The sequence below is a fragment of the Orbicella faveolata genome, unplaced genomic scaffold, assembly GCF_042242905.1.
Source record: "Orbicella faveolata isolate gen_17 unplaced genomic scaffold, um_ofav_v1 contig_2, whole genome shotgun sequence".
NCBI classification, from domain to species: domain Eukaryota; kingdom Metazoa; phylum Cnidaria; class Anthozoa; order Scleractinia; family Merulinidae; genus Orbicella; species Orbicella faveolata.
Window position 1 is genome coordinate 12,244,249 of NW_028301547.1, and position 27,393 is coordinate 12,271,641.

The 27,393-nt window shown below is 40.2% G+C and overlaps 2 protein-coding genes across 7 annotated transcripts in view; one reads left to right on the forward strand and one right to left on the reverse strand.

Annotated features, from left to right (window-relative positions):
* The window catches only part of LOC110046007 (4-aminobutyrate aminotransferase, mitochondrial-like), a 120,108-nt gene that overhangs the window by 77,374 nt on the left and 15,341 nt on the right, over positions 1–27,393 (reverse strand). For all 6 annotated transcript variants that reach the window (XM_089289611.1, XM_089289609.1, XM_089289610.1 and 3 more), the window contains exons 3-6: positions 21,435–21,464; positions 2,904–3,021; positions 2,343–2,392; positions 1,683–1,763 (exon numbers count right to left, since the gene is read on the reverse strand). In XM_089289611.1, coding sequence (XP_089145737.1) covers positions 1,683–1,763; positions 2,343–2,392; positions 2,904–3,021; positions 21,435–21,464 — 279 coding nt within the window. The remainder of the gene's footprint in view (positions 1–1,682; positions 1,764–2,342; positions 2,393–2,903; positions 3,022–21,434; positions 21,465–27,393) is intronic.
* On the forward strand, positions 15,480–20,403 carry LOC149111995 (uncharacterized). The gene has a single exon (XM_089288767.1). It carries the CDS (start codon positions 15,493–15,495, stop codon positions 20,401–20,403), a length of 4,911 nt encoding a protein of 1,636 aa, XP_089144893.1. The 5' UTR covers positions 15,480–15,492.

Sequence of the window (27,393 nt, forward strand, 5' to 3'; positions counted from 1 at the left end):
AAAATAATTGACTGCCATGTTGGTAAATCAAAATGAGTAACACCAATTCGTGCTTATGCTAAATATCATCGCAAAGAAAAAATCTACTGAACTGTCCATGGGAGAAATCAGCTTTGAATATATACATGTACATAGATCTAAAAAATAAGAATAGATGCTCCATATAAACTCTTGACCTTTGGCCATCATAGCTTCATTAAAAATATAACACAAACAGTCGTGATAAACATTTTAAAAACATGCATTTTATGAACTTGATGTTTCGTATGCTAGTCAACATACATTTTGAAAAGTATAACTGTTAAAACTTTTTGAAACGCTGTATCAATGGGGGTCTGGAACCTAGACAGAAAACACCTACAGTAGAAATTTAAGACGTTTTAAACGGAAACTGTCTGTACAGTGACACAATGGAAAAGGTTTCCTAATAAAGTAAAAGCTTTTCACTGCTGACATTGACATTCAATGCTGGCTGTAACTCCTGAATTAGCAAGGTCTCCTTCATTTCGAACTAATCTTAGGAGATTTTGCCCCAGCATTATTGGAAGTTTCTTTTGGAATAATATTCCACAATCCATTAAAGAGAAACCATCTAAACAAATGTTTAGAAAAGCACTTTTACGCTGGTACCTTGTTCAATACTAATGAAAACATTATCTCTTTATAACTTTCTGAGCTATTTTGTCATTTTTCTTCTTCTTTTTCTTTTTTCTTTTTATTAATAATCTCAAGTTATACATAACTTTAAGGGGCACAAAATTAGTTTATCTAGATGTATCCCTCTCCTCTCCTTCCAATATATAATGTAATTCAATTTAAGTGACGTAATTTCTGTTTTATGCGTTTTTTTTTCTTCCTTACAAAGCACTATTGGTTACTATTTATTTTCTTTACGTTATATTTACACATCTCTGTATTAGCTAGGAATTGGAGGAATAAAATTTAAAAAAAGAAAAAAAAAATAATAATGGTAGTCAGTTTTGCCAGATGCTAAAATGTCAAAATGGTCCCATTTGATGTTGTGACCAGTTGTTTTAACGCGATCAGCAATAGCAGAAGAGTGATCATGTTTCGAAAGGGCCTCGAAATGTTTTGTTTTCCGGTTGTGAAGTCTTCATTATGTTTTCCCAATGTAAAAATAATTGCAGTCCCAGCAACTAGCTTTATAAATGACTTTGGATAATTGTGATTGGTTGAGACGGTCCTTGTATGGGAAGAAGGATTTGATGCGCTGGATGTTTCAAAAAATAACTTTGTTGACATTAACAAAAGAGTATCTAGAAACGATTTACACAAGATTTTAGATGCTTAGTAATATGATTGCTATGGAGACCTATATAAGGTAATAAAATAATAACATTTTTTGGGGGGACTGTTGCTATGGGTTCATCTGGCTTGTTCTTGTTCTTATTCAGGACATCATTGATATCAAAAGTGAATAGATGTAGTTTCTTTTAAAAAACTTGGTCAATTAAATTGTCATAGATAGCATTTTGTTGATATCCAGAATGCTGTTAGTACTTCTAGGTTTAAAATTTTTCTTCCAGACTATTCCCAAACACATGCCCACAGAGAAGGGACCTTACAGCCCCTTTTTGTAACATCCCACTCCACTATCAACAGCCATGTGTCAAAACTGTCCTCAAAAATAGAGATGCTATAAATTATTATATTCAACTTACAGTGATCAATGCATCTTTTAAATCTTGGAGAAATGTAACAGGTGGATAAAGACCTAAAGCTGCACGGTTCACAAATGAAGACTGCAATAAAAAAAATTAATGTAAGAAATGGCTCATGTAAATCTCTAATTTCATAACACAAGCACACAGCCACAGCTATATTTCTGTAATGCATTAAGTAGTGCACTTGCAGATAGCAAGTTACATGTAGGAAGTGATGCATGACTAAGCAATCACGAGGTAAAATCACAACAGGCTCCCATTTTACACATATATACTTTCACACAATTTTTAAAACAGATAAACAACATACAGACATTGAAAACGAATAAGCCTGTTTAGCTGGCATGATTTTTGCTGAAAGTGCTTTGAATTTGACAGCCAAATGATAAACAGAATGCCATATCTCTTCTGATCTAATTGTTTTTTTTATTTATTTATTTTGCCTTTACATGTTGTAACACCTTCATCAGTGAATGGGAACATCAGACTGGCTGACACAGGTGAAGTGCATTTTTGTTAAAATTCATGCTTGTCTATGCAGTATTAAATGTATGCTAGCATTTCATACTGTTTGTACCAGCTCCAGAAACGACCACTTTTTCAAATTCTTGAGGTGGCTGCTTGTAAGAGTTTTGACAAAATTTTAATTAATCATACCACATTCTTTGGATCTTGCATAGCTTGGACTAAAGCAGGATGATTGTAACCTGTTTTTGAAACAAAGCATCATTATACAAGGTTTCATTTTAGTCCAGGAAACTGTAAAATCCAGGAAAATCATGACAGATTATGTAAAAGCATAATAATAGTTTTGTCAGGAATTGGCACATAAACTGATATATAATTGATATATAGAGTCCTTGATTAAATATAAATCAATCAACTCTATTTAATTTGTTTAAACTAAATACAACCACTAATTTCAAAATCATATGACACATATTTGGAACAAATGTGATCAGACAAAATGATCTCTTTCTTCTTGACCCCCAAAGACCTGCCAAGTATAATATTATGCAAAAAAAAAAAACAGTTTCTGATTTGTTTATTAATTAGTCCTTGAACAATGACAGAAGTATAATTTAGAGACAAAGAGTTGATTAACAGAGAGGTACTAGAACTTTGGGGATTCAGGTACCTTTTCCCTACGTGTACTTTGACATGAACATGCACCACATGAACAATCACATGACAGATTATGCTATTTTTTTCACTAACCTAATGGTATAGAGGCAATTTGCTGAAAAACATCCAACAAAACATTGCCATCAGCATCAACAATGTAGTTTCCACTACTCTTCTCAAAGTCGGCAAAATATGACATACCCTTGGTGAGCTGAGGAAGTAAAAAAGAACACAATGTATGCACAAGAAATCCTAACAACTTGGATAGGACACTTAAATCTCATAAAGTGCCCCCCTCATTTTACACATGTAACTGTTGCAATTTCCTGTGTGTTCATACTGTGTGTTGAAGCAAAAAGCACTGCCTATATAATTTACATGCTTGCAACATGTACAATAGGTAAAGGTAGAGTCTGCATACAAGCCAAGTGGCCCATCAGACCAGCACTTATTTCTGGTTTCTGTAGCATGAAGTGACTAGGAGTATTTCTATTCCTCCCTGAAAGGGATGCTGGTCCATTGCAAGGTTAGCCCGCAGCATTAAATTAACCAGTGAGAAACACCTGGCACCAAGGTGAGCAACAGATTAGCCAGATATCAGATACAATGGCTCAGACAGAAGAATGAAGAATATGTCAACAATTTCCTGACACATTGCCGAAATAGAGCCACAAATTCACGGACAATGAAGAGTCAGATGAGCACCTGATTAAGCAACTAATCATTCAGGGGTTTCATTAACATTTTCTGGGGGAGGGGGGGGGGGGGGGGGGCAACTGGATTTCACAGGTGGGCAAAACTATTAGACCTGAACCTCTTTGTAAGAAAAACTTTCCCCTAGATGGTCAAACCAGCAGGGCAAAATTGTCCTCACAGCTGGTCAATTTACCGAGTGCCTGGCCCTTAATGAAACCCTGAGTCATTGGAACCAAACACAGGAAGTAAGATCAGCTTACCCTGGATGAGGCTATTGGCATTGCCAGGACATGCAAAGCCACCCTATCACAAATGGAATAGTTGCAAGATGAAAGCAACAAAGATATTCATGGCATTTCAAAGGACGAGAATGACAATGACAACAAGGCCAGGGAATAACCCAACTATGGACTTGAACATCCTTTAGTCCAAAGACAAGTGCCCTGCAAATGGATCTGTGTGCAGGTATTGCCAGAAAGAAAATCACTGGGCAATAGTTTGCCACTCTAGAAACCAAGGAGGTACCTGAGGCAGGCAAAGAAACAGAGAAAGCCCTTGGTCACGTCATCACCTCAGAAGTTAAAAAAGACACAACAGATGAATATTCGCAAGTGGAAAACATAGAGATGGGGATAGAAGAGAACTGAACACTCTATTCATTCACAATTACATTTGAATCAATCACAGTTGATGTTATTGGGCCTCGGGCTCAACCCGCAAATGATGTATTTGTGACCATAAACGTTGACCTACACAGCATCAGCAGTTGCCCAACTGCACTCAAGGCCAAGTTATACACGGGAGCTCAAGGAAACATAATGCCTTTGAGAGCCTGTCTTGCCGAATGCACCCTGAGAATCTCACACCAGAAGGGTTTCCCAAACCAGGAGTTCTGGAACACTCACCTACAGTGCTTACTGCTTATGGAGGAGCCAGGCTGACGCAACATGGGAAATGCCAAATTGCTTGTGATTTTAAAGGCAGGAAATCAGTCACAACTTTCTGCATCACAGAAGCCATCATTGGGCTAGCAACATCCCTGGAATTCAATCTTGTCACCCTAAACTGCTCTGTACAGCAGATTTCACAGCTGAATACTAACCACACCCCTGAAAAGTTACAACCCTAAATGACAAGGATGACGTGGTGAAACATTACCTTGATTGCTTCCATCAACAATGTTGGTAAGTTCCATGGATAACACCATATCACTGTGGACCCATCTGTACCCCCCACTGATGTGTGGAAATGAGTTTGCACGATGACATAAAAGATGAGCTGGATGATATGGAGTCCTGAGAGATTATTGCCAAGATTAAAGGCGATGGACTGACAACCTGAATGAACAGCCTGGTGTAACACAGAAAACCAAATGGTAAATTGAGAATATATCTGGATCCCAAGGATCTAAACAAAGCTCTTTCCAGAGAGCATCACATGGACAAATTCCAAGCAAAGATAGACCAGACCTTTGAAGGATGAGAGGGCATCATTGGGATGTCTGTGAAACTGTCCTCTTTGGAAAGTCAGAACAGGTGCATGATCATCAACTTCAAGGTACGCTAACAAGATGTAGAAAAACTCTGCTGAAGCTTAACTTTGCAGAACTTCTCAATTCCAAAAGTCTTCTCTTCCATCCCCAATCACTGCTGGAATTCTCTGGAACTTGATATCCGAAACTCTTTTTCCTCATACTTACAATGCGTTGCTTGATTATTGGTCACACTGAGCATCTATTGGTCATATCTTTGGTGAAACATAGTCATTGAGCACCAATGCTAGGAAACTAAATTTTTTATTGTACAGTGTTCAGTCTGTAAATTACGATGTCAACTGTGTTTTTTTTTGAGAAGGACAAACTTTTATAATTAATACTAATCGCTTTTCAGTGGTCACTGTTTGATTGTGACTAAGGCTTTCTTGCCTTGACAGGACATTGTGTCTCCTGCTTCTGAAATCGATCTGCTGAGCTTCAAATTCATGAATTGATGAAATTGCTGACCTAGAGCCTTGACTGTACAAACAAAGTTCACATCACATACTTCTCAATGACTTCCAAGTGGTCCCTTCAAGGTCCAGCCAAACTAGGTTTTTGTAGCATAGGGTGCATCACCAGGAATACTTTCAACTCTGGACAGTTCAAACACCTCAGCAATACCTTGCCTAATCAGCAACACCCCTCCACCATTAATCCTTTCTAGTACTTGGATGCCTGAGAGATGAGGCCATCTATTAACGTTGTCCTGACATGAAAAACAATCCCATAGAAAAGTTCAAGTTCTCTTTTATTAGAACTTCAGGTAACTCAATCATATTAAATTTGTTCAGGTCCATTATCTCCAGACTAATTCTAGAACATGATGTTGGGTCGCTATCTTTCTGATGGTTGACAGCGACACTTGAATACGGGGTACAACTACACCCAGCCTCTTGGCCAGAACTTCACCGCACCAGGTCAACGATGATCTCATCTCTGCACTTTCCCTTGACTTTGACAGGTACAATAGGTAAGACTTTGTACTCATGAATGCTTCCAGTTACAGAAATGCTACTCTTCATAGCGATGTGACCTTTTTGTGTCTGTATAACACTCAAGCTAGGACTGATGCTGGTTCCTGGATCACAATTTTTCTCTTGCCTTCTACAGAACCTAGTTAACAATGCGTCATGACGAGATCCCTATTGCGGGTTATGGTGCACTGCTCAAAATTACAGGCTGGTGGACTGGCACAACCATAAGCAAAATGCGTATAGCTAGGACAGCCAAATTTCACACAGCTTTCTTTCACGCAAGAACTTCAGCATATCCTCACTTGACTTAGTTTAGAACTGTTCACATTTTCCAGTTCGTGATCCCCACTGCACAAGAAGCATTTGAACCCCACCTTTGATCGCAAGGAGAAACTTTCACTGAAGCTGCTAGGAGCCGATTCATGTTGGTCACTTTGCTCAGAATGGGTAGGAAGTGTAGTGGAGGCAGCAAAAATGTCAGTCTGCGAAGCAGGTGGTATTAGGGACTCTGCTCTGTTTTTTTTTTGCACCCTTTTTGCCACCAGGAACGTAAATAGGGGTACATGTAACTCTTCGAATAATCTTGATCATCTTATCCTCACTGTTTATGTGACTGACTCTGGCAGCAACCATAAGGTGATTTAACAGCTCTCCAAATCTGCTCAGATTAATCGGAGGCCCTTCATATAGCACTTGATTGTTTTCCTTGCCTTTGTAGTGCATGCAATATTGAATTAACAGTTGCAGCCTCAAACTATCGTCTTCAATTGATCAGTACACTTTTCCACACTATTTTCAAAGGTCTTAGTGAAGAGAAAATAGTTCTAGGGTTTTCCATTCAAAGACATAATCTCAGCCTTAGGAAGATTCTGGGATTTGATTTGTTGCTCTACTTGTAACTACATCTTCAATTTCAATTCGGACACTTTGGGTTCTGTAATAAGAGGTAGAGTGTAAAGGCATAATAAAGAGAGTGACAGAGAGAATACTTGTCAAAATTATAATGGGCATTGAGATCAGCAAAACCAACAGTTAAGAAACAGTGACCACAAAAAAATGACTTGCTGACTGATTAGGTGTCTACAAAGAATGACAAAATTATAGGAGCTCCAGGCTGCCCCAGATCACTGCATCTTTTCACAGCATAGTGATCCTTGACATAAATACCTTTCCAGCTTTTCTCAAGGGATAACTATAACCAGAAATAAATATAGAATCACTTGCTACACCTGGATTCTACCAAGGTTCAGAAAATGCAAACACATCAAAGCCATGTAAACAAGCCAAACATTAAATTCCACTCAACTTGTCAATAAAAATTTTAATTTAATTTATGGGTTAAAACCCATTGACGCCTGTGCCCACCGTAACCGGCCAAGACAAGTGTTGGCCTTTGTTCCGCTTCTGACGTCATCACCTTTGACCAAAATTGACATCACTTACACTCAGTTCTGCACGAGGAAAAGATCTTTCCAATGATACCCAGATCACAGTGATTAGGCCAATTGAGCCTGAAATATGCACAAAAATGCTCCGAAATTTGAGTGAAAAACTCTGAGCAAAATTTCTCTCAACTACACTTGGCTACACTGCGGTGAGAATTTTCTGTGGTAAGAATTTTTTGATGATGCTTTATTGGAAATTCTTAAACTGGAAGCTAAGCAAGCCCAGTAGGTCAACAACTGCAGCAAAAAGATAAGAAAAGGAGATAAAGGAAAGGCAAACAAATTAAAATTAAAAAACTGTCCAAACTCAATCTAGAAATTTTGATTTTTGCTCATGTCTGAGCAAAACTGTCCTAAAAGGCGATGCTAAGGGAAAGAAAGGCATGCTGGCATATATTTCTCTTCTCGTATTTATTTTATAATACTGATGTAAATTAATTATGTAAATAGTGCACAATAAAAGTTGATTGATTGATTAATTGACTGATTGACTGATTGATTGATTGCTGTCATGTTACAAATGTCATTTGCCTCATATCCAGGCTGAAAATTCCCAAAATGTCCAAAAAATGCGTTTTTGCCAAAAAGCTCCACATGTCAATGAGTTAATACTCCTCACGTTCAAATGAGCGATGAAAAATTAGAATTATTTGGACCTGGATTTGGATGAGCTGAGCAAGAAGTTAATATAAGACTAAGATTACCAGAACTTGATAATAGCACAAACAAAATACAGTAGCAACAGATAAGATTGAAAATGAAATAACGTATCTACAGGTACTAGTGACAAAACAGTTGAAAACACAATTGCTGCTCTGTACGTGTCTAAGCTAAACCCCATCTATAAAATAAACACAAAAAGAGCTTACCTTCTGCTGCACGCACAAAATTATGAAAAATTATTTATACACTGCCTACTTTTCCAGTAAATTATACCCTATTCAAGACCAAAACTGTCTGATTTCTTAACGCTATCCCAGACTAAACTGACTGAAACCATACCCTTCACATCAGCATATAGACCCCTTTCAGCTAATTCCCAATCTGGAGAACAAAACAATAAGATTGTTTTGCATTTGAAAGGTTTATTTCTCTCAGGGGAGAGAACATCCACTGTTTTGTCCTCCAGATTGGGAATTACTGAAATGGGTCTATACCTATATAGCTTATATATGGGAGTGCCCCCACCCCCTGAGAAATTGAAGAAGCGTACAGTAGACTAGAGTAGAGTAAAGTGCAATAAAGTACAGTACAGTAGTGTTGTGTACAGTACCACCAAGTATAGCAGAGTAGAGTAACATAGATTAGAGTAGCATAGAGTACCATACAGTACAGTACAGTACAGTAAAGTACAGCACAGCACAGCACAGCACAGTACAGCACAGCACAGCACAGCACAGTACAGTACAGTACACTACAGTACAGTAAAGTACAGCACAGCACAGCACAGCACAGTACAGCACAGCACAGCACAGCACAGCACAGTACAGTACAGTACACTACAGTAGTGTAGCTAGAGCAGGGTGGAGTAGGATACAGTACAGTAGTGTACACTAGCATAGAGTAGAGTAGAGTAGCATAATGTAGAGTGGCGTCAAGTAGAGTAGAGCAGAGCAGAGCAGAGTAGAGTAACATCGGTACTGCAAAAAAAAAAAAACTCAAAGTCTCACAATGCAACAATTTAGAGATGAGTGAGATTTCTGCAGTGACATCACCCTTACTCGCCACAGTTGAGCTGAGTAGAGTAGAGTTTCATACACTTGAGTGGAGCAAAGTATGATAGAGGAGTGAAGGCAATGGCGTTGTGTAAATTCAAGATAATAATAAGACATGTTTAATAGCCTCTATACTCTACTCTTTACTATGCTACTCTTCGCTACGCTACTCTACTCTTGACTCTACTCTACTCTGCTGTATTCTACTAAACTGATGAAACCAATTTAAGATCAGAAAAAGACTCCTTTAAATATAATGCAGTAGATAGCATACAGGAGCTCAAAAAACTCTACCAGAAATTTCCAGCATATTTTGTCTCAGGTTTAACTACAACTTAAGCACAAGGGATTAAAGTTTTATCCTTGTTCTGGTGATTAAGGCAACACCAAGTTTGTATGGTACTTACGAAATAAACACCAGTTAAGTGACATGTTGAACTAAATCACTGGAGCAATAATGATGCAAGTGTGGTATACATAACCCGAACAACATAATATTATTTAAATTAATATTTTGTTGACACTGTGGGAATGCAACTAGTCAATATGAAGACTATGAAGACTATGTGAAGAATCACAGAAACAGCTGCAGAAGTTAGGAACCACCAAAGAATACAAAAAGGAAGAGGTACAGCACAACATGAGAAGTCTCGTGTTTCACCAAACAAGAATGGTAAGCATGGAAATTATGGCAACAAAAATTATTGCCTTACTGCTCCACAATTGAGCAAATATTGCAGCAGACAACATGCTGAGATAAACATAGGCACGCAAGGCATGCGAGAGTTATTTTATGTGAACTATAAGTCTTGGAGATAGGAGCATTCATGGAACTGTTTACAGTAATGATTTGGTGGATTTGACAAGTTTTTTTGGTTGCGATGTACAGCAAGAAAGAAACTGGGAGTTTATGATGTACATACGATGTTACATTGGTAATGGTAAGATAACTAAATAGTAAGCCATAAAATGTTTGACTGAAAAAACTACAGTAATCTGACACGTCTCCAGATTAATGTAGATACCATCTTATTTTCTAACAGGCAATTTGATTCATTCTTTGATACAACCCACACTGTGATTGGTCTGACACGCGCACATGCATAACTCCCTCACTCACCGATCACATAGCCCTTCTCCTGGGGGGGGACTTCCTTATATGAGCTATACAGGTCTGTGCGGCCCCGAAGGGTATGGTTTTTCAGCCATTTTGGTCATAAATAGGGTATCGATTTTAGCTGATTTTGGCCATTTTGGTCATAAATAGGGTATGGTTTTTGCACTCTAGCCTTGATATGGGTATGCTTTAAGAAGAAGCCACTTTTTCATCATTATTGAAAAGAAAATCAACAAAAGCCCTTCACAAATTTATATGTTTACAGTAATTGAACATTCGTTTGAACTAGGGAGCTAATTATAAAGCAGGTCTGAAACAGGGTTTTGATTTAAGGATCAGGTCGTAAATAGGGTTTCGAATTTTTGGTCAGGTCATAAATAGGGTAAGGAATATCGCAGATTTTGGTCATAAATAGGGTAAGGGTTTTGGGAAGCGGGCCGCACCCCCCCACCCAATTTTTCTGGGAGTACCCCCTCAGGAGCCCTTCCAGCCCCCAAGAGGAATTTTTGCTCAAAAATACTCAAGTTAAGGGAACTTTTTGCATTTTATACGAGTCGTAAGTTTACCCTTTTTACACAACACAACGCAACAACACTACTTCGCCGAAAACTGAAAGAAAGAGAAAAAAAACCTCTCTGACACGTTGAAAGTGTGATTTAATTAAATTGCACTTTAACTTGGTGCCACGCAGTCTTCAAAGAACATTTGAACAGTTTTCGTACTTTTTACCTTTAAAAATATCGGACTGAAAAGAATGTCATAAAATGCCCATCAAATAAAAATATTAAACTGCTACTGAAGAGACGTAAAAACCGTCCAGAAATGAAAGCTTCTTTTTTGTTTAATATCCTGGGAACAATAGCCGATAACTTGTCAGCTCTAATTGAATTTACTCCCATATAAAAACAAAAGTGTTAAGTTACCATTTGTAACTAAAGATAGCAAACATCTCGTGGGAACAAGTGGTGACGATTTGTCAGCTCTAATTGAATTTACTCCCTTGTGAAAAACAAGAGTGTCAAATTACCCTTTGTAACTAAAAAATAAAAATATCTCATTATATTCGCATGCAACAAGAACAAAACAATCATTACCTGCACTAACTATGGTAAACGTTAGAACTGTTTCAAATCTAAATAGCCTCATCTCCTCCAAAACATGTACTAAGAACTAGAAGCGATGATTCGTGACCTCTGATTGAATTTATTCCTTGTGAAAAACAAAAGTATCAAGTTACCTTTGTAACTAAAAATAAAAATATCTCGTGCCATTTGCATACCACTTACTCATGAACTGTTTCAAAAGTCAAGGCTCATCTCGTTCATAACTAGCCACCATTACACTGAACATTATGCACTCTACAACAACTCAATGTATGTATGTAACTGTCACACTCCGCTCCAAACCGGACTAAAAATCACAAACCAGCAACATACACATCGGTCTTTATTTTTCAATTACCAAAGTCCTTGTGTTTAATACAATAAAACGCTTAAGACTTCATGTACCTCACGTACCTCACTTACTGCTGCTGCACCATCACTTTGGAACAAATTGCCGTGTGCAATAACAGATGAGGACAATTTTAACCATTTTAAGTCCAAACTGAAGACATTTTTATTTAGAAAAGTGATTGAATAGCTCTTGATGTTTTATATACATTTTTACTAGATCCCTTGTTTTTAATATTTTAATTTTTAGCTCGTTACCTTAGCCTAATGTACATAATTATTGTAAATAATTAGTTTTAAATTAATCACACTATTCATAGCATATCGTTTAATTTATATTATTCATATGGTTTGTTAGGCGCATTTGATCATATTCACATGTTAATTTGCGCTTTAGGAATATTAAATATTATTATTATTATTATTAAGTTATCTTGAACAAAAATAATTTCCTTTTTCTTCAACTACAATTCATGTTGGTTATTAATGTGAATAAGCGAAAACCCTGATAACATTGAAGAGAAAATATTTAGTTTCATTACAACGTATCTTCTCATTCCATTGTTGTGGCAAATTTAAAGGTCGCTGACCAGCCCTCGTTATGGTCCAGATCTACGACAGAAAACACTACTCGGGTTGTCATACCCTTTAAAGACCTGGAGTCTGCTAGTATCGTGAAGACACAGTTAAAAGATCTCAGTGTGAAGCTGCAGACTAGTGTTCAACTGGTGTTTACGAGCCGCAAGATTGCCCAGGAGTTCCTGACAAGTGAACCTAAACCTCAGCTCATTGATCAACAATGCGTTGCGTATAACCTCAAGTGTGACCAGTGCGATGCTGGTTATGTCGGTTACACCTGTGGCCATCTGTTCGTACGCGTTGATGGACATAGAAGCAAGACCTCGTCAGTACGCAAACACTATGATAATAGACATGCAGGCAGGATTCTGGATGACCTTCGCAATTGTTTTAGCGTGTTGAAAAAATGCCACAACAAGTTTGATTGTCTCATTAATGAGATGTTACTCATTAAACAATTACGACCGTGTTTAAATGTACAATCAGACTCAGTTCGCGCTAAGGTCTTTGTCTAACTTATGCAAATTAGTAACTCTGAACTCTTAGTTACTCTTGAAATTGCATATTCAATTAGTTTCCCTTAACAATGGCGCCAAGATGTCGCCAAAACGTCGGATTTGTCTATCGTTAGTTTTTGCCTGTATATATTTCTGCAACTCTTTGTAATAACCACACAAACAACTTCATAATAACCATATCCTTCCTACAATTTTTACTTCGGTCAACAAAACTAGCCTGTCCAAAGCAAACACTCGAATCACAATTTAGTGTTGGGCCTTTTGCTGACAGCGTGTGGGTTGTAAGCAGCTGAGCATCACAGAAAATACTTTCCTTATGTAATTCTCCCTCCATAAAGCTAAATCGATTGACATGTAAAATGTTCGACTGAACATACTAAAGTAATCTGACATGTCTCCAGATTAATGTAAATATCATCTTATTTTCTAACAGGCAATTTGATTCGTTCTTTGATACAACCCACACTGTGATTGGTGTGACACAGGCACATGCATAACTCCCTCTCTCACCGATCACATAGCCCTTCCAACCCGTAAGGGGAATTTTTGCTCAAAAATACTCAAGAGAACTTTTCGCATTTTAGACGAGTCGTAAGTTTATCCTTTTTACACAACACAAAGCAACAACACTACTTCACCAAAAAATAGAAAGAAAGAAAAAACCTCTCTGACACATTGAAAGTCTGATTTAATTAAAGGCACTTTAACTTGACTCCACGCAGTCTTCAAAGAACATTTGAACAGTTTTCATACTTTTTACCTTTAAAAATATCGGATTAAAATGAATGTCATCAAATAAAACTATTAAACTGCTACTGCAGAGACGTAAAAACACTCTAGAAATGAAAGCTTCTTTTTTGTTTAATATCCTGGGAACAATAGCCGATAACTTGTAAGCTCTAATTGAATTTACTCCCATATGAAAAACAAAAGTGTCAAGTTACCATCTGTAACCAAAAATAGCAAATATCTCGTGGGAACAAGAGGTGACGATTTGTCAGCTCTAACTGAATTTACTACCTTGTGAAAAACAAGAGTGTCAAATTACCCATTGTAACTAAAAAATAAAAATATCTCGTTATATTTGCATGCAATAAGAACAAAACAATTGTTACCTGCACTTACTATTGTAAACATTAGAACTGCTTCAAATCTAAATAGTCTCATCTCCTCTAAAACATGTCCTAAGAACTAGAACTGACAATTCGTGAGCTCTAATTGAATTAACTCCTTGTGAAAAACAAAAGTATCAAGTTACCCTTTGTAATTAAAAATAAAAATATCTCAAGCCATTTGCCTACTACTAACTCATGCTTCAAAAACACTGCTTCAACACTCACTGCTTCAAAACTCAAGACTCATCTCGTTCATAACTAGCCACCATTACACTGAAAATTATGCACTATAAAACAACCCAATGTACATATGTAACTGTCACACTCCCCTCCAAACTGGACTAAAAACCACAAACCGGCAACATACACGTCACTCTTTATTTTTCAATTATTAAAGTACTTGTGTTTATACATACCTTGTGTTTCTCACATACCATTTACCTTTACAACAAGAAATTTGATTGGCTCTTCATAGTAGATCCAATCTGATTGGTGTGACATACATACATCTCTCACTCACTCACTCACTCACCCATTGACCCGTAACATACCCGACGCGCCGACTAAGAGGTATTTTTTTTACAAAAAAATAACTCAAAAATGAATATTCAGCCTTCTACAAAGCCTGCCCGAAAAACAAGAATATCAACTACAACTGAAAAGTTTGACAACAGACAACTAATATAACTGTGTTGATCACAAAGTAAGCAAAATAGATGACCGTCCATGACAGCAAGCAATAAGTGAAAAATAAAAAAAAAACTCACATAATTACATCTTTATGCTTATAAAGCTTATAAAGCTCTTCAGAGATAAAACACAGCCATGATGTAAAAGGCCAGGTCAAAACAGAAACCACGTGTTACTTCATGAATTACATTGCAGTGCTTAAATACAGGACACAGGTCACAGGTCATAACCTAGTCGCCTCAGGCAACCTGCAGGCACCTTCACACAGCAGCCTTGTTAACTAACTCTCCAAAAGAAACTTACTGTATGCTCCTTTGTCACAATCACTGCAAAAGGTAGATGCTGCAGTTTCTAAGTGTCCACAATGAGGTACAATTTCCAGCTAAATGACTTAAACGAGTATTACCAGTTATAGGTCCCTTCCTGATAATTGAACTGAACATTTTTACATGTTTATAATAAGGTACAGTTTCACCAGTTGCACAACTTACATGTCAGTTGACAAGGCCAGCCTTCCTAACAACTCAAAGTGTTTGCAATCAACGCCAGTACCGGTCAGCGGTACTAGGACTCAGCATGCGTTTTATCTGTTGTTCGTAGCGTGGTGTCCGCCATATTGTTACTGTTACTCGGCTGTTAGTTTTATCCCAGTTTGATTAAAAGCCTTACACGAGCCGGTCATGCCTTGGTTCTTGCCTTATCTTCTTAACTGGCGTGGTGGCAGCGTTCGGTTCAACCCAAGCCACATTTTCGCCGTAGAAAGCCTCTTTTCTGCCTCGACCGCGTGAGCCAAAACAGTGCATCCTTTGCTGTGACAACACGTCCGGAGTTCTACACTGTGTGTTATGGCGTCTACTCACCGCGCACCGAAGCAGTGGTGCCTCTCCAAGGTGGAAACAATCAATAGCTTTGAAAACTGGAAGCAAAATCTACTGTACACACTATCCTTAGACAGCAACTTCGCCCCCTTCCTCGCGGATGGTTTTACATGGTTGAAAAAGACCAAAGCCCAATCGCTTCGAGGACTCGAAAACGATGGCGAAACTGTACCACTCTCTCGACGCTTAACCGCTCATCAAAAAACCAACTTCCTCAAGCTGATGCTGGGACAAATCGCCAATTACTGCCCTATTATTTCGCGTAGCACGCTGGTGAAAAACTCAACCTCTCTTGAGTTCATCTGGCAAGCTATTCGACAACACTTTGGATTCCAGGTCACCGGCGCACAACTTATCGACTTTTCTGACATACACCTTGCGGCAGATGAGCGCCCTGAGGACCTGTACCAACGCCTCATGGCCTTTGTAGAGGATTCCTTGCTGCGTGCAAATGGCTTAACCCACCATGGTGAACATGTTTCAGAGGATGAGGAACTTACTCCCACTCTCGAAAACTTCGTCGTCCTTACCTGGCTACGACTCATTCACCCCAGCCTTCCTCGATTGGTCAAGCAGCGCTATGACACGGAGTTGAGATCTCGCACCCTCGCCTCAATTAAGCCAGAAATCTCACAAGCCCTCACCTCTCTCCTTGAGGAAATCCGCACCTCCGATGACGCTAGGATCCTGCGTGCAGCGGTAGCTGACGATTTTCGTAGCCCCTGTCCGGGTGGCAGGAGTAACTCTAAGTTCCACACCAGACAACCTCGTCAGGACAAGGTCTGCCCCTTATGCAAGCAAGCCGGTCGCTCTAACACAAACCGCTTCCTCAGTCAGTGTACCTTCCTCCCTGACAATGACAGGCGCTTCATGGTAAAAGCGAGACAGATCATTGGCATCCTCGACAACGAACCAGACACGGACTGCGACCTCGACCCTGATCCTCCAGTTCCTGATCCCACTTTGCCTACCCCAGATGTCGTAACCTACCGTGTACAGACCCGTCAGTCTCCTTATATGGATGTCTTTCATGCTCACCGTGTTGTCCGCATCACCATTGACAGCGGTGCCACTGGAAATATGATCCGTCACTCTACCGTGAAACACCTCGGATGTCCTGTAATATCAAGTGCCCAGTCCGTCCAGCAGGCTGATGGCTCTTCTCAACTTCGGGTGGTCGGTGAGATACGAACAACCTTCACCCGCGACAACACAGACTTTATGTTCGAAGGTCTTGTCATAGAGGATCTTGATGTTGAAGTACTCGCCGGGACCCCCTTTATGGAGGCAAATGATGTTGCTGTGCGTCCCGCTAAGAGAGAGGTGCTCCTTGGCAATGGGTCTGTCTACATGTATGGGTCCAAGTCTCCACCCAGCCCCCTCCCAACTGTTCGTAGGGCTTTTGTTCTCCGTGCTCCTACTCCTTCCAAGACTGTTTGGCCCGGAGAATTCTTGGAAGTACAGCTGCCAGACGATGCTCCTCCTGATTCAGAGTATGCACTTGAGCCTCGTACTGATGCACCAAGTTCACATAAACTCAAGCCATCCCAGTTGTGGCCGCAACCTAGTGTTGTTTCAAGTGTTGCGCGGTTCATACGCATACCAAACCTGTCAACCGAGCCTCGCACACTTAAGCGTCACGAACACTTCTGCCAAGTCAGTCCTGTTTTCGAACCAAAAGAGGATCCAGGCCCGTCTCCTGCTCAGCATCCGTTACCACCCTCTAATTCCAGTCACTCTGCATCCGTTCAGGTAGACCCAGACAGCATCCTACCTCAGGCCATCAGGGCCAATTTCCAATCCCTGCTTAGAGAGTACGACTCCGTATTTGACCCCCAGTTCCCTGGTTACAATGGATCCGCAGGCCCTTACCAAGCACAGGTCAACATGGGCCCTGTTGAGCCACCACAGCGGAAAGGTCGCCTCCCCCAATATGCACGAGATAAACTCGTCGAGCTCCAAGAGAAGTTTGACCACCTAGAGCAACTCGGAGTCTTCCGTCGCCCCGAAGATGTTGGTATCACTGTTGAATACCTAAATCCTTCTTTCCTGGTAAAGAAGCCCAATGGCGGCTCTCGTCTCGTCACTGCTTTCGCTGACGTAGGCAGATACAGTAAGCCTCAACCATCTTTGCTGCCTGATGTTGACTCCACCCTACGACTCATCGCCCAGTGGTCACACATCATTGTCACCGACCTAACAAGTGCCTTTTATCAAATCCCTTTAGCCAAAGAGTCCATGAAGTACTGCGGCATTGCCACTCCTTTTAAAGGAGTACGAGTCTACGTTCGTTCCGCTATGGGCATGCCCGGTTCGGAAACCGCCCTGGAAGAGGCTATGTCCCGCGTCCTAGACCCCTTACTACAAGATGGATCCGTTGCCAAAATTGCGGATGATCTATACTGTAGCGGCAACACACCCCAAGAGCTATTATGCAACTGGAAGAAGGTCCTACAAGCCCTACACAAGTGTAACCTGCGTTTGTCTGCCCACAAGACCATCATCAGTCCCAAGAGCACCACTATTCTTGGCTGGATCTGGACTGTTGGCTCTCTCTCTGCCAGTCCCCACCGCCTAAACACCCTCGCCGCGTACCCTGAGCCAAGCACTGTTGGTCGATTGAGATCCTTCATTGGGGCATACAAGGTCCTCTCCTGCGTCATCGCAAGGTGCTCGTGTTACCTCACTCCCTTGGATGCTGTAACGGCCAGTTGTCATTCCCAGGAATCCATAAACTGGACCGATGATCTAAAAGGTGCATTCTGTAGTGCTCAGAATGCCCTTTCATCTGCGCTCACAATCAAGTTACCCAGACCTGAGGACCAGCTATGGATTGTAACTGACGGAGCTGTCAGGGACACAGGAACAGGTGCTACCCTCTACGTGACGCGCGGAGACAAGTTACATGTTTCCGGTTTCTTCAGCGCTAAGTTGCAGGGGTCCCAGACAACGTGGCTTCCATGCGAGGTAGAAGCCCTCTCCATTGCGGCTGCTACTAAGCACTTCAGCCCGTATCTTATTCAGTCGTCCAAGAAGGCCTGCATCCTTACTGACAGTAAGCCCTGCGTCCAAGCGTACGAGAAGCTCTGCCGTGGGGAGTTCTCTGCCAGCCCTTGTGTATCCACTTTCTTATCTGTCGTAAGCCGCTACCAGGCTTCCGTAAGGCACGTCTCAGGTGCTGATATCCTCCCGTCAGACTTTGCAAGCCGAAACGCCGCCCCCTGTGAAAACGAGACCTGTCAGGTGTGTTCTTTCATCACTCGAACTAGCGACTCTGTTGTCCGAGCCGTGTCTGTTCAAGATATCCTCCAAGGGAGCGTCCGCCTTCCCTTCACCAGCCGGCCTGCCTGGTTGGCTGTTCAGTCTGAATACCCAGACCTGCGCTGGACACACACTCACCTTGTCCAGGGTACGAGACCTTCCAAGAAACTGACTAACATCAAGGACGTCAAACGGTATTTACAAGTTGCGTCAATTGCAAATGATGGCCTCCTTGTTGTGCAACGTCATGAACCGTTGTCACCGTCCAGGGAGTGCATTATCGTCCTCCGCCAAGCCTTGGATGGCCTTTTGACCGTTCTTCACATTCAGCTTAGCCACCCGTCCTGCCACCAGTTGAAGATGGTCGTCAAATGCTATCTTTTCGCCCTCAATCTGGACAAGGCAGTCTCTCGTGTCTCTGATGGATGCCACTCCTGTGCAGCACTTCGAAACTCTCCAACTGCACGTATTGACCAGTCCACCTCACCACCACCTGACACTATCGGTCGGTCCTTCGCAGCAGACATCATCAAACGCTCTCGCCAGCTTATCTTTGTCCTCCAGGAGACTGTGACCTCTTACTCCTCCAGTTTATTGCTTGAAGATGAGCGGCACCAAACATTACGCAATGCCATCGTCAAACTCTGCTTGGAAATGCGCCTTATGGATGGTCCACCCGCTGTGATCCGTACTGACCCTGCACCTGGCTTTAAGGCCCTAGTCAACGACCCACTATTAGAGAAGCACAGAATTACAATTGAGCTTGGCCAGGCCAAAAATCCCAACAAGAACCCCATAGCTGAGAGAGCTGTCCAGGAGTTGGAAACAGAACTACTACGTCAGGAGCCTCTTGGTGGTGCTGTCTCTCCCCTCACTCTCGCCGTAGCGACCTCTGCCTTGAACTCTCGTATCCGTTCACGTGGCCTATCCTCACGAGAAATGTGGACACAGCGGGACCAGTTTTCAAACAAGCAGTTACCCCTTGCCGACGACCATTTAATTACCCTCCAGCACAAGCAGCGCCTCTCCAACCACCCCCACAGTGAGCGCTCTAAGGCCCCTGTGCAGCAAAGGTGCCCTACTCCCCAGATTGATGTTGGTGACCTAGTGTACCTCCATTCCGACCTGAACAAGTCTCGAGTCCGCGACCGCTACCTTGTTGTAGCCATAGAACCACTGTTCTGTGACATCAAAAAGTTCATTGGATCCCAATTATGCAGCTCATCATACCGTGTCAAACTATCAGAGTGCTTCAAGATCCCATCTGACTTGGCCGACCCCTTACGTGTTCCCCACACACATCGCAGTAACGACTCAGACGATGAAGACGAACCTGGTACCACATCGTGCCCTCCACCCTCTCTGCCTGACACCCCTGATGCCATCTCTTCTTTAGTGCATCAGCTATCTGACAGCTCTCACTGTGTTACACAACAAGCCTGTGCCTTTCCTGCTGACCATACCATGGTTGACGCAGCTACACAGCCGTCATGCCCTGATGACACCCCATTAGAAAACGCAGTCATGTCAGCAGACCCTCCCACTCCTGACCTATGGAGATCCTCACATGTCCGCCGTCCTCCTATGCGTTTTGTAGATTATGTCACTGAACTCTGACTTTCCCTTGCATATAAGTTAGCATCAAGTACATTCCACTATGTTCTCGGTTCCTGTTATGTGGCATACTATGCCCCTTTTTGCTTTATGTATTTACTGCGTTGAAAAGACTTATGAAACAAGAAGAAAGAAGTCACGCCAGTACCGGTCAGCGGTACTAGGACTCAGCATGCGTTTTATCTGTTGTTCGTAGCATGGCGTCCGCCATATTGTTACTGTTACTCGGCTGTTAGTTTTATCCCAGTTTGATTAAAAGCCTTACACGAGCCGGTCGTGCCTTGCTTCTTGCCTTATCTTCTTAACTGGCGCAAGATGCAGTACCTCAAAGTACTAACTTCATATTAGTTCTATGAGGAGTATCACAATCACCACCTGAACCACTTGCACAAATGGTAAACCTGATTTTACAACTTTTTCAAGTTAAACCACTTGAATTTTAACCTTCAAGACTTGCACAAGAAGTAGACTAGAAACCAGGAAAGCCTTAGAAACAGTGACAGAAGGATGCAAATGACTTACAGGCAGCTTTTGACACACGTTTCTGATATGAAAGAAAAATTATTTTGTGTCCTGAGCAGGATTTGAACCCACATCTCCCTGCATACTAGTCAAGCACGATATCTGTCCACTACAACCGACTAGTATACAGGGAGACGTGGGTTCGAATCCTGCTCGGGACACGAACTTTTCTTTCATTTCAGAGATGTGTGCTGAAAGCAGCCTGTAAGTTATCTACATCTTTCTATCATTTGACTTGCAAAATTAGTCACAAGTATTGGACAACCCTCAAATTGAATGCAAATGCCTCCCAAAAACATGAACACAACCACCCTCCCTTGATAAGCAGCTCCACTAAAACTAAGTTGCTGAAGATACTTTGAAGTAAACCTTACCTGAGAAATTTGGTTGGAATTATTGGGCTCTGCAAATGCCCTATTGATTGGTAGTTGATCAGTTGAACAAGGATCAAAAATTTAAAAAACTGATCCACACTCTTACTGGCTACTTTTTTTTAAAGATTTACAGCTCACCTGCATTTGTGACAGCTCATTTAGCAGCTCCTATCAAGGATAATAGATAAAAATCAGTTTTACCCTACACTGTACTGAGTATAATTTTTTTTTTTTATAATTTTTTTTTATTTTTATTAGTATTGAAAAAAAGTGAAAATTATTGTTGCAGTTACTCTGTAAGCAAGCTAATTCAAAACAACGCTTCATTCCTTGGGATCAATTTTTTGGGGGGTTACTAGTAAAAACTAGTATAAACTGCATGGAACTAAAAATGATCTTCAACCTACATTGTAACCTGAAAGTAAACATACAGTGCAGTTCAGATATAAGGGAGTTGGACCATCAGCTTGCCACAAAGCAAGAGAGAGAGTTTAACACAGATTCCATTCAAAGTTCAAGCAATAACTGCAAAACTAATTTAGTAAAAATCTACTCAGTAAATGGTTTGAACCCAGGAGTATCAGTAGTTCATATAGTGTGATCATCTGGGTGAGTGAAGTTCTGAAAAGAACTGTTGTTGGTGACTGACGTTTTGACAACCTGAGCGGAAGTCATCTTCAGAGTCAAGTGAATGGTGTTTGTCAGTCGATGATGTTATAAGTCTGGTCCGTTGAATGTGATTGGTCAGTATAGCCATGATGGTATTGGCTGGAAGACTAGTGTAAAGTTTGTCATCAGTCATTGGTGGGTTTTGATCCATCTATTGTTAGTCAAATAGGTCGGTTTTTGGTCCGTGTATTGTTAAGTCGGTCTGTTAGAAGTCCGTTTGTCGGTTTCATTTCTGTCATGGATAAGTCGTTTGTAAGGCACCGGTAGTTGTTGACATCTGTTAAGAGTTTGTTCTAGGTTAGTGTACCAGCTTTCCAGAGTCAGTCGTTGAAAATAGTTTGTACTGTAGGTTAAGCACTGAGCAGAGTCCCAGTCAATGCTGTGGTTTGTCAGTTGATGATGTACAGCAATGTGATTGTTGGCATCACCATTCACTTGAATCTGAAGATGACTTCCGCTCAGATTGTCGAAACATCAGTCACCAACAACAGTTCTTTTCAGAACTACACTCACCCGGACGATCACACTATACGAACTACTAAAAATCTACTCATAGCACAGTAACTTTTGGAATACCATTAAAAACAACTCACTTTAGTTCATTTTTCTAAGTGACCCTGCAATTAAATTTTCAAGCATTCTCAAGAAAGTTAATGTCAAACCTCATAAGAATACTTGAAGCATGTGCTATTGTGTTTTTAACTAATGCAAAAAGTCTGTTTTAATTGAAATATGGATAACTTCAAGTTCAATTTTCCCTCACGAGTCTCAATAAGTTCTTCTTAACTGTATTCTAAATATGACCATGGCACAAGGGTTTTTTTGGTAACTTAATTTTTGCCATTATTGCTCGAATGTTCTGTGGGAATCATCTTAAGTTGTTATTTTGACTGAGTGTATACAGTATAGCTCGTTTTCATGTGATGTCATCATTTTCTAAAATCGAAAAACTAAAGAGCCACAAAAGTTTTTATCCCCATCAGGCATAAGAGGGGGTAAATTTATATCTGTTTACAATGTTACAGCTCAATAGTGTGCTTTGTTTGAGAACCACCCTATTTTGAATTTCAGAGTTATGGCAGTGCGTGACACAAAGCTACAATCGCATTTGTCGAAAAACGTATACCTATCTCATGATTTTAAGCTTTTTCAGAAGTTAGATCATTAGGAAAAGTGCTTAATGTGTAAATGTTTGTTTGTTCAGTGGAGATAATCAGTCGCCTAGATAGCCAAAGTAAGTTGCAGATGTTTACACTATTTTCTGGCCACCATACTGGTGCACCACAGAGGTGCACCAACATGGCGTTTCCATACTGGGCTCTGTAAATTTATGCAAAACATTTTGACAAATATCTGCAGTCTGGGAAAACGCACAAACTTATAACTTGGAGAGGTGTCTCCTCTATCTATTTCCTATAAGATCACAATTTCTTGACTTTATCCACTGAATGGTTTTTGATTTATTTTTTTATTGCGTGACAGTGAAAACGATCTATACGCCTGTCTGACCTCAGACTAGGCTTAGCTGAAACAAACATTTTGCAATTGGGCACTTAGCAGAAAATTAACTGACTGAATAATATTAAAAGAGAGAGTATTTTGCAGCTGGAGAACAATTTACTCCTTTCAATCAAATAGAACTAGGGAAAGACGCTTCAAAAATGCCATCTTCAAAGAACAAACAATTTGTGCCAAATACAACCAAAAGAACCAGAATGTTATACTATCATGCCATGGAATAGTTTAGAACGATCTACTGAATGATGTAATTACAATATGTAATGCTACATAAATTGTTGTGACAGAAGCTCCAAGAATGTATCAAAGAAAGATACACTGAAGATATCCTTTGATGATCTCACATATGGAGGGTTCTACTTTAGTCGACATCATAAGAACACTTAAAGCTGATTACCAGAAAGCGTACAGTGGTACGAGTGCATGCAACATGGTATATAAATAGAGGATATTACATGGCGGCGAGAAGATATGAATTTCATGTTTGAGTGGCAAGAACAATATCTCACAAGTGAGCGCAGCAGATGAGTGAGATATTGTTCTTGCCACGAGAACATAAAATTCATATCTTTGAGCTAACGTGTAATGTTCTTTTTATTATATAGACATATTGATGATGGTATTTTGGATGATTTTCCGAAGATTTCCATCCACTTTCCGAAGATTTCAGAAGATTCTCCAAAACTTGTCCAAAGGTCACACGAACATTGCCGAACATTTTCTGAAAATTTCTGAAGATTTCCAAAGATTTCCAAAGATTGCCGAGGACTTTCGAGGAAGACCCAAAGATGTTCCAATAATACATCATTAAATTTAGGTACAATTTAAGAGACAAACTTGATATCAGTGAAATCATCAATCACTAGTGAGGATATGGAAAATACGCCACTTGAATCCTGGAAGTGGTTTCGTATGGATTTTACGAGCAGTGTATTTTCCAGTAAAACACTCGTGTCTATATAATAAATAATATAATTATTATATGCTTTGCATTGCGAAGTCTGGGTGCGACTTGTTTTGCCAAACTATAGCAATTGATGAATGGCTTTCCGATGTACACTTGTGTAAAGCAGCGATAAGGATTCCGTCAAGGAATTGGAAGTTGGATGGAACAGTCAGCGGTTCAAATCCTGGTGTGGGCATTGCTTCTTCTTTTTCTTCTTCTTCGTCACCGTCGTCATCATGGTTGTGGTTGTAGTGGTCGTCATCACAGTAGCATTCTTGTATTACACTAACAATACTAAAACACATGTGTATGACATGTTAGGGTTCTACCACGAGGAAAAGCACTCAACGTTAATGCATGATCTTGTATGAAATGTATCTTGCACCTAATCTGTAGTTGACACTAATGCTTATTAATCTGCACATGCATCTAGAGCAAATATTGCTTTTTCTCTTGTGAGAAAAGTACCACAAGGAGAGCAAAGGGTTTTCTGAAACAAATATATAAAAGCTTTTGGAAGTGATCAAAGAAGAAACATAGGTACCACACAATTTACATAGTACTCACAAGTACCCACCCTACCCTACCCCCTTTGCTACAAGCCTAATTAGTTAATCAAAATTAAGTTTTTTTCTTTTTTCCCTCCTTTTTAGTGCAGAGTGCACTATTGGGATGGTTTTGGGGGCTGCCTACCGCTAAGGAACTAAGGTGCTATGGCGCTATGGCGCTATGGCACTATGGCGCTAAGGTGTAAACTTTAATGTTTGTTTAATTAATTAATTTCAATTAATCAATTAGTCTAGAGGCAAGGACATGGTGGGGGTGGGGTGGGAAAGGTACATGTGTACCCTACATAAAACATGTTCCATCTACATCAGTTGGGTGTGAACATCACAAAGCTATATTTGTTTCAGGTAACCCCTTGCTCTCCTTGTGGTACCATTCTCTTAACCCATTGACTCCTTGAGCTTTTCGTCAAAAACACAGTTTTTGGTCATTTTGGAGATTTTCAGGCTGGATATGGGCCAAATTAGCTCCAATCTACTCAAACGGGCATTTGCAACATGACAGCATGCCTTTCTATCCACTAGCATCGCATTTTACAACATTTTCGCTCAGGCATGTGCAGAAATCAAAATTTTGAGATTTTGGACAAGAAAGTGACCTACGCCTTAAGGCTTTTCAATTTTTTTATTTTTTATTTTTTTTTCGCCTTTCCTTTTTCTCCTTTTCTTTTCTTTTTGCTGCAGTGATTGACCTTCTACTGGGCTTGCTTCCAGTTTAAAACATTCTTTGAAAGCATCATCGAGACAGGCAAATTTTGCCATGGAGTAGCCACGTGTAGGGGCAGGAAATTTTGCTCTTTTGAGCATTTTTGTGCATATCTCAGACTCCATTGGGCTGATCACTCTGATCTGGGTGTCATTGGAAAGATCTTTTCCTCCTGCAGAAGTTGAGCATAGATGATGCCAATTTTGGTCAAGGAGGATGATGTCAGAAGTGGAAGAAAGGCCAAGGTTCGTCATGGCCGGTTACAGCCGGCACAGGAGTCAATGGGTTAAAACCAAAACTAATTGCTCTAAACGCATGCGCAGATTAGTTAGCGTCCGTGGCTTCTGTATTAGGTGGAGGATACATTACATACGGAATCACGCACAAATGTTGTGTGGTTTTCCTTACGGCAGAACTACTCAACATGTAAGATGCATGCGCTCTAGCATCGTTAGTGTTATACAGTATGTTTCCTTGCAGTATTTTATATGTTATGTCATGTGACTGAGGGCAGCAGTTATTTTTCAGGTAGCGCCACTTGTCCCTTTTTATTGAAAGTGAAACATTACTGTGGTTGCGTGGCTTGTAGAATTACACACAGGTCAGTTCAACAAATATCATCTGCTGTTTTCAATCTACAATAGTGTGATTGTCAGGGTTCAAATGTATTGCTTCTCCTTAGCACCTTGTTTACTTCTTGCCTTAATTGCGTCTGTAAGAGAGACCAAAAAGTTACCAAATTGTAAATTTGTGACAAAAGAAACCAGGAAAGAGCTCAAATATTGATGCAGACTCTGTAGCACCTAATGAAAGCGCAAATTAGCTTAATCAGTCTTTGAGGAGACTCATTCATATTGGTCAGGTAGCACTGTTTACCTTCAATACTTTTCATTGAAACGCTTCTCAGCCATCAATATCGTTGTGTACTAATTTTGAATTGTTTTATTGTTAACTACAAAGGTGGCAACAGAAAAAGAAACTGATATTTCGTGACTATCTGATAATTTTAAAAATTAGTTATTGTTCATCGGTGATAAGAAAATTTGCGTTTTTAGCAAAACAACATTGTTTCTCTTCCATTTCTTCATCACTACATCAGATATTTAACTTTCTTTCATTTATTTCCAAAAAACAAGCACATCTTCCGTGTGTTTTGGAGAAAACAAGGGTTTCGTATTACATACCTTTACGAGGAAAACAAAAGTATCAAGTTACAAAGTTGGCGCAAAGAGCTTAATTGTCAAGTTTGCTGCTTCAACGTATTATTGAATTTAAAAGGAACGACAATCAACGTAAAACACCAGTAGTAATTGTATGTAATTTTTGGACCTTGAATGAAAATACAACCTTGAAACATACACACTGCTAAGGGAAAAAACCCTAGCAGACTACCAAGGTAGATATAAACTGGAAGGGAACCGAGTACCGTGCCATAGCTATCAATTGCACTCTGCCCTATATGAGATTGCCTCACTAGTTTATTTGAATACCATGCCTTATTTACAGTATTTACATTACTATTCAGTGCAGAGTGCACAACTTGGATTGTTTAGGGTTTAACATCTGCTAAAGCCTATGGCAATAACGCATTAACTTGTAAACTTTAATGTTTGTTTAATTAATAGGGGAATGAATAACAAAGAGACATACATGCATATACATATGGCCATATGTATGTGTGTGACCAAACGT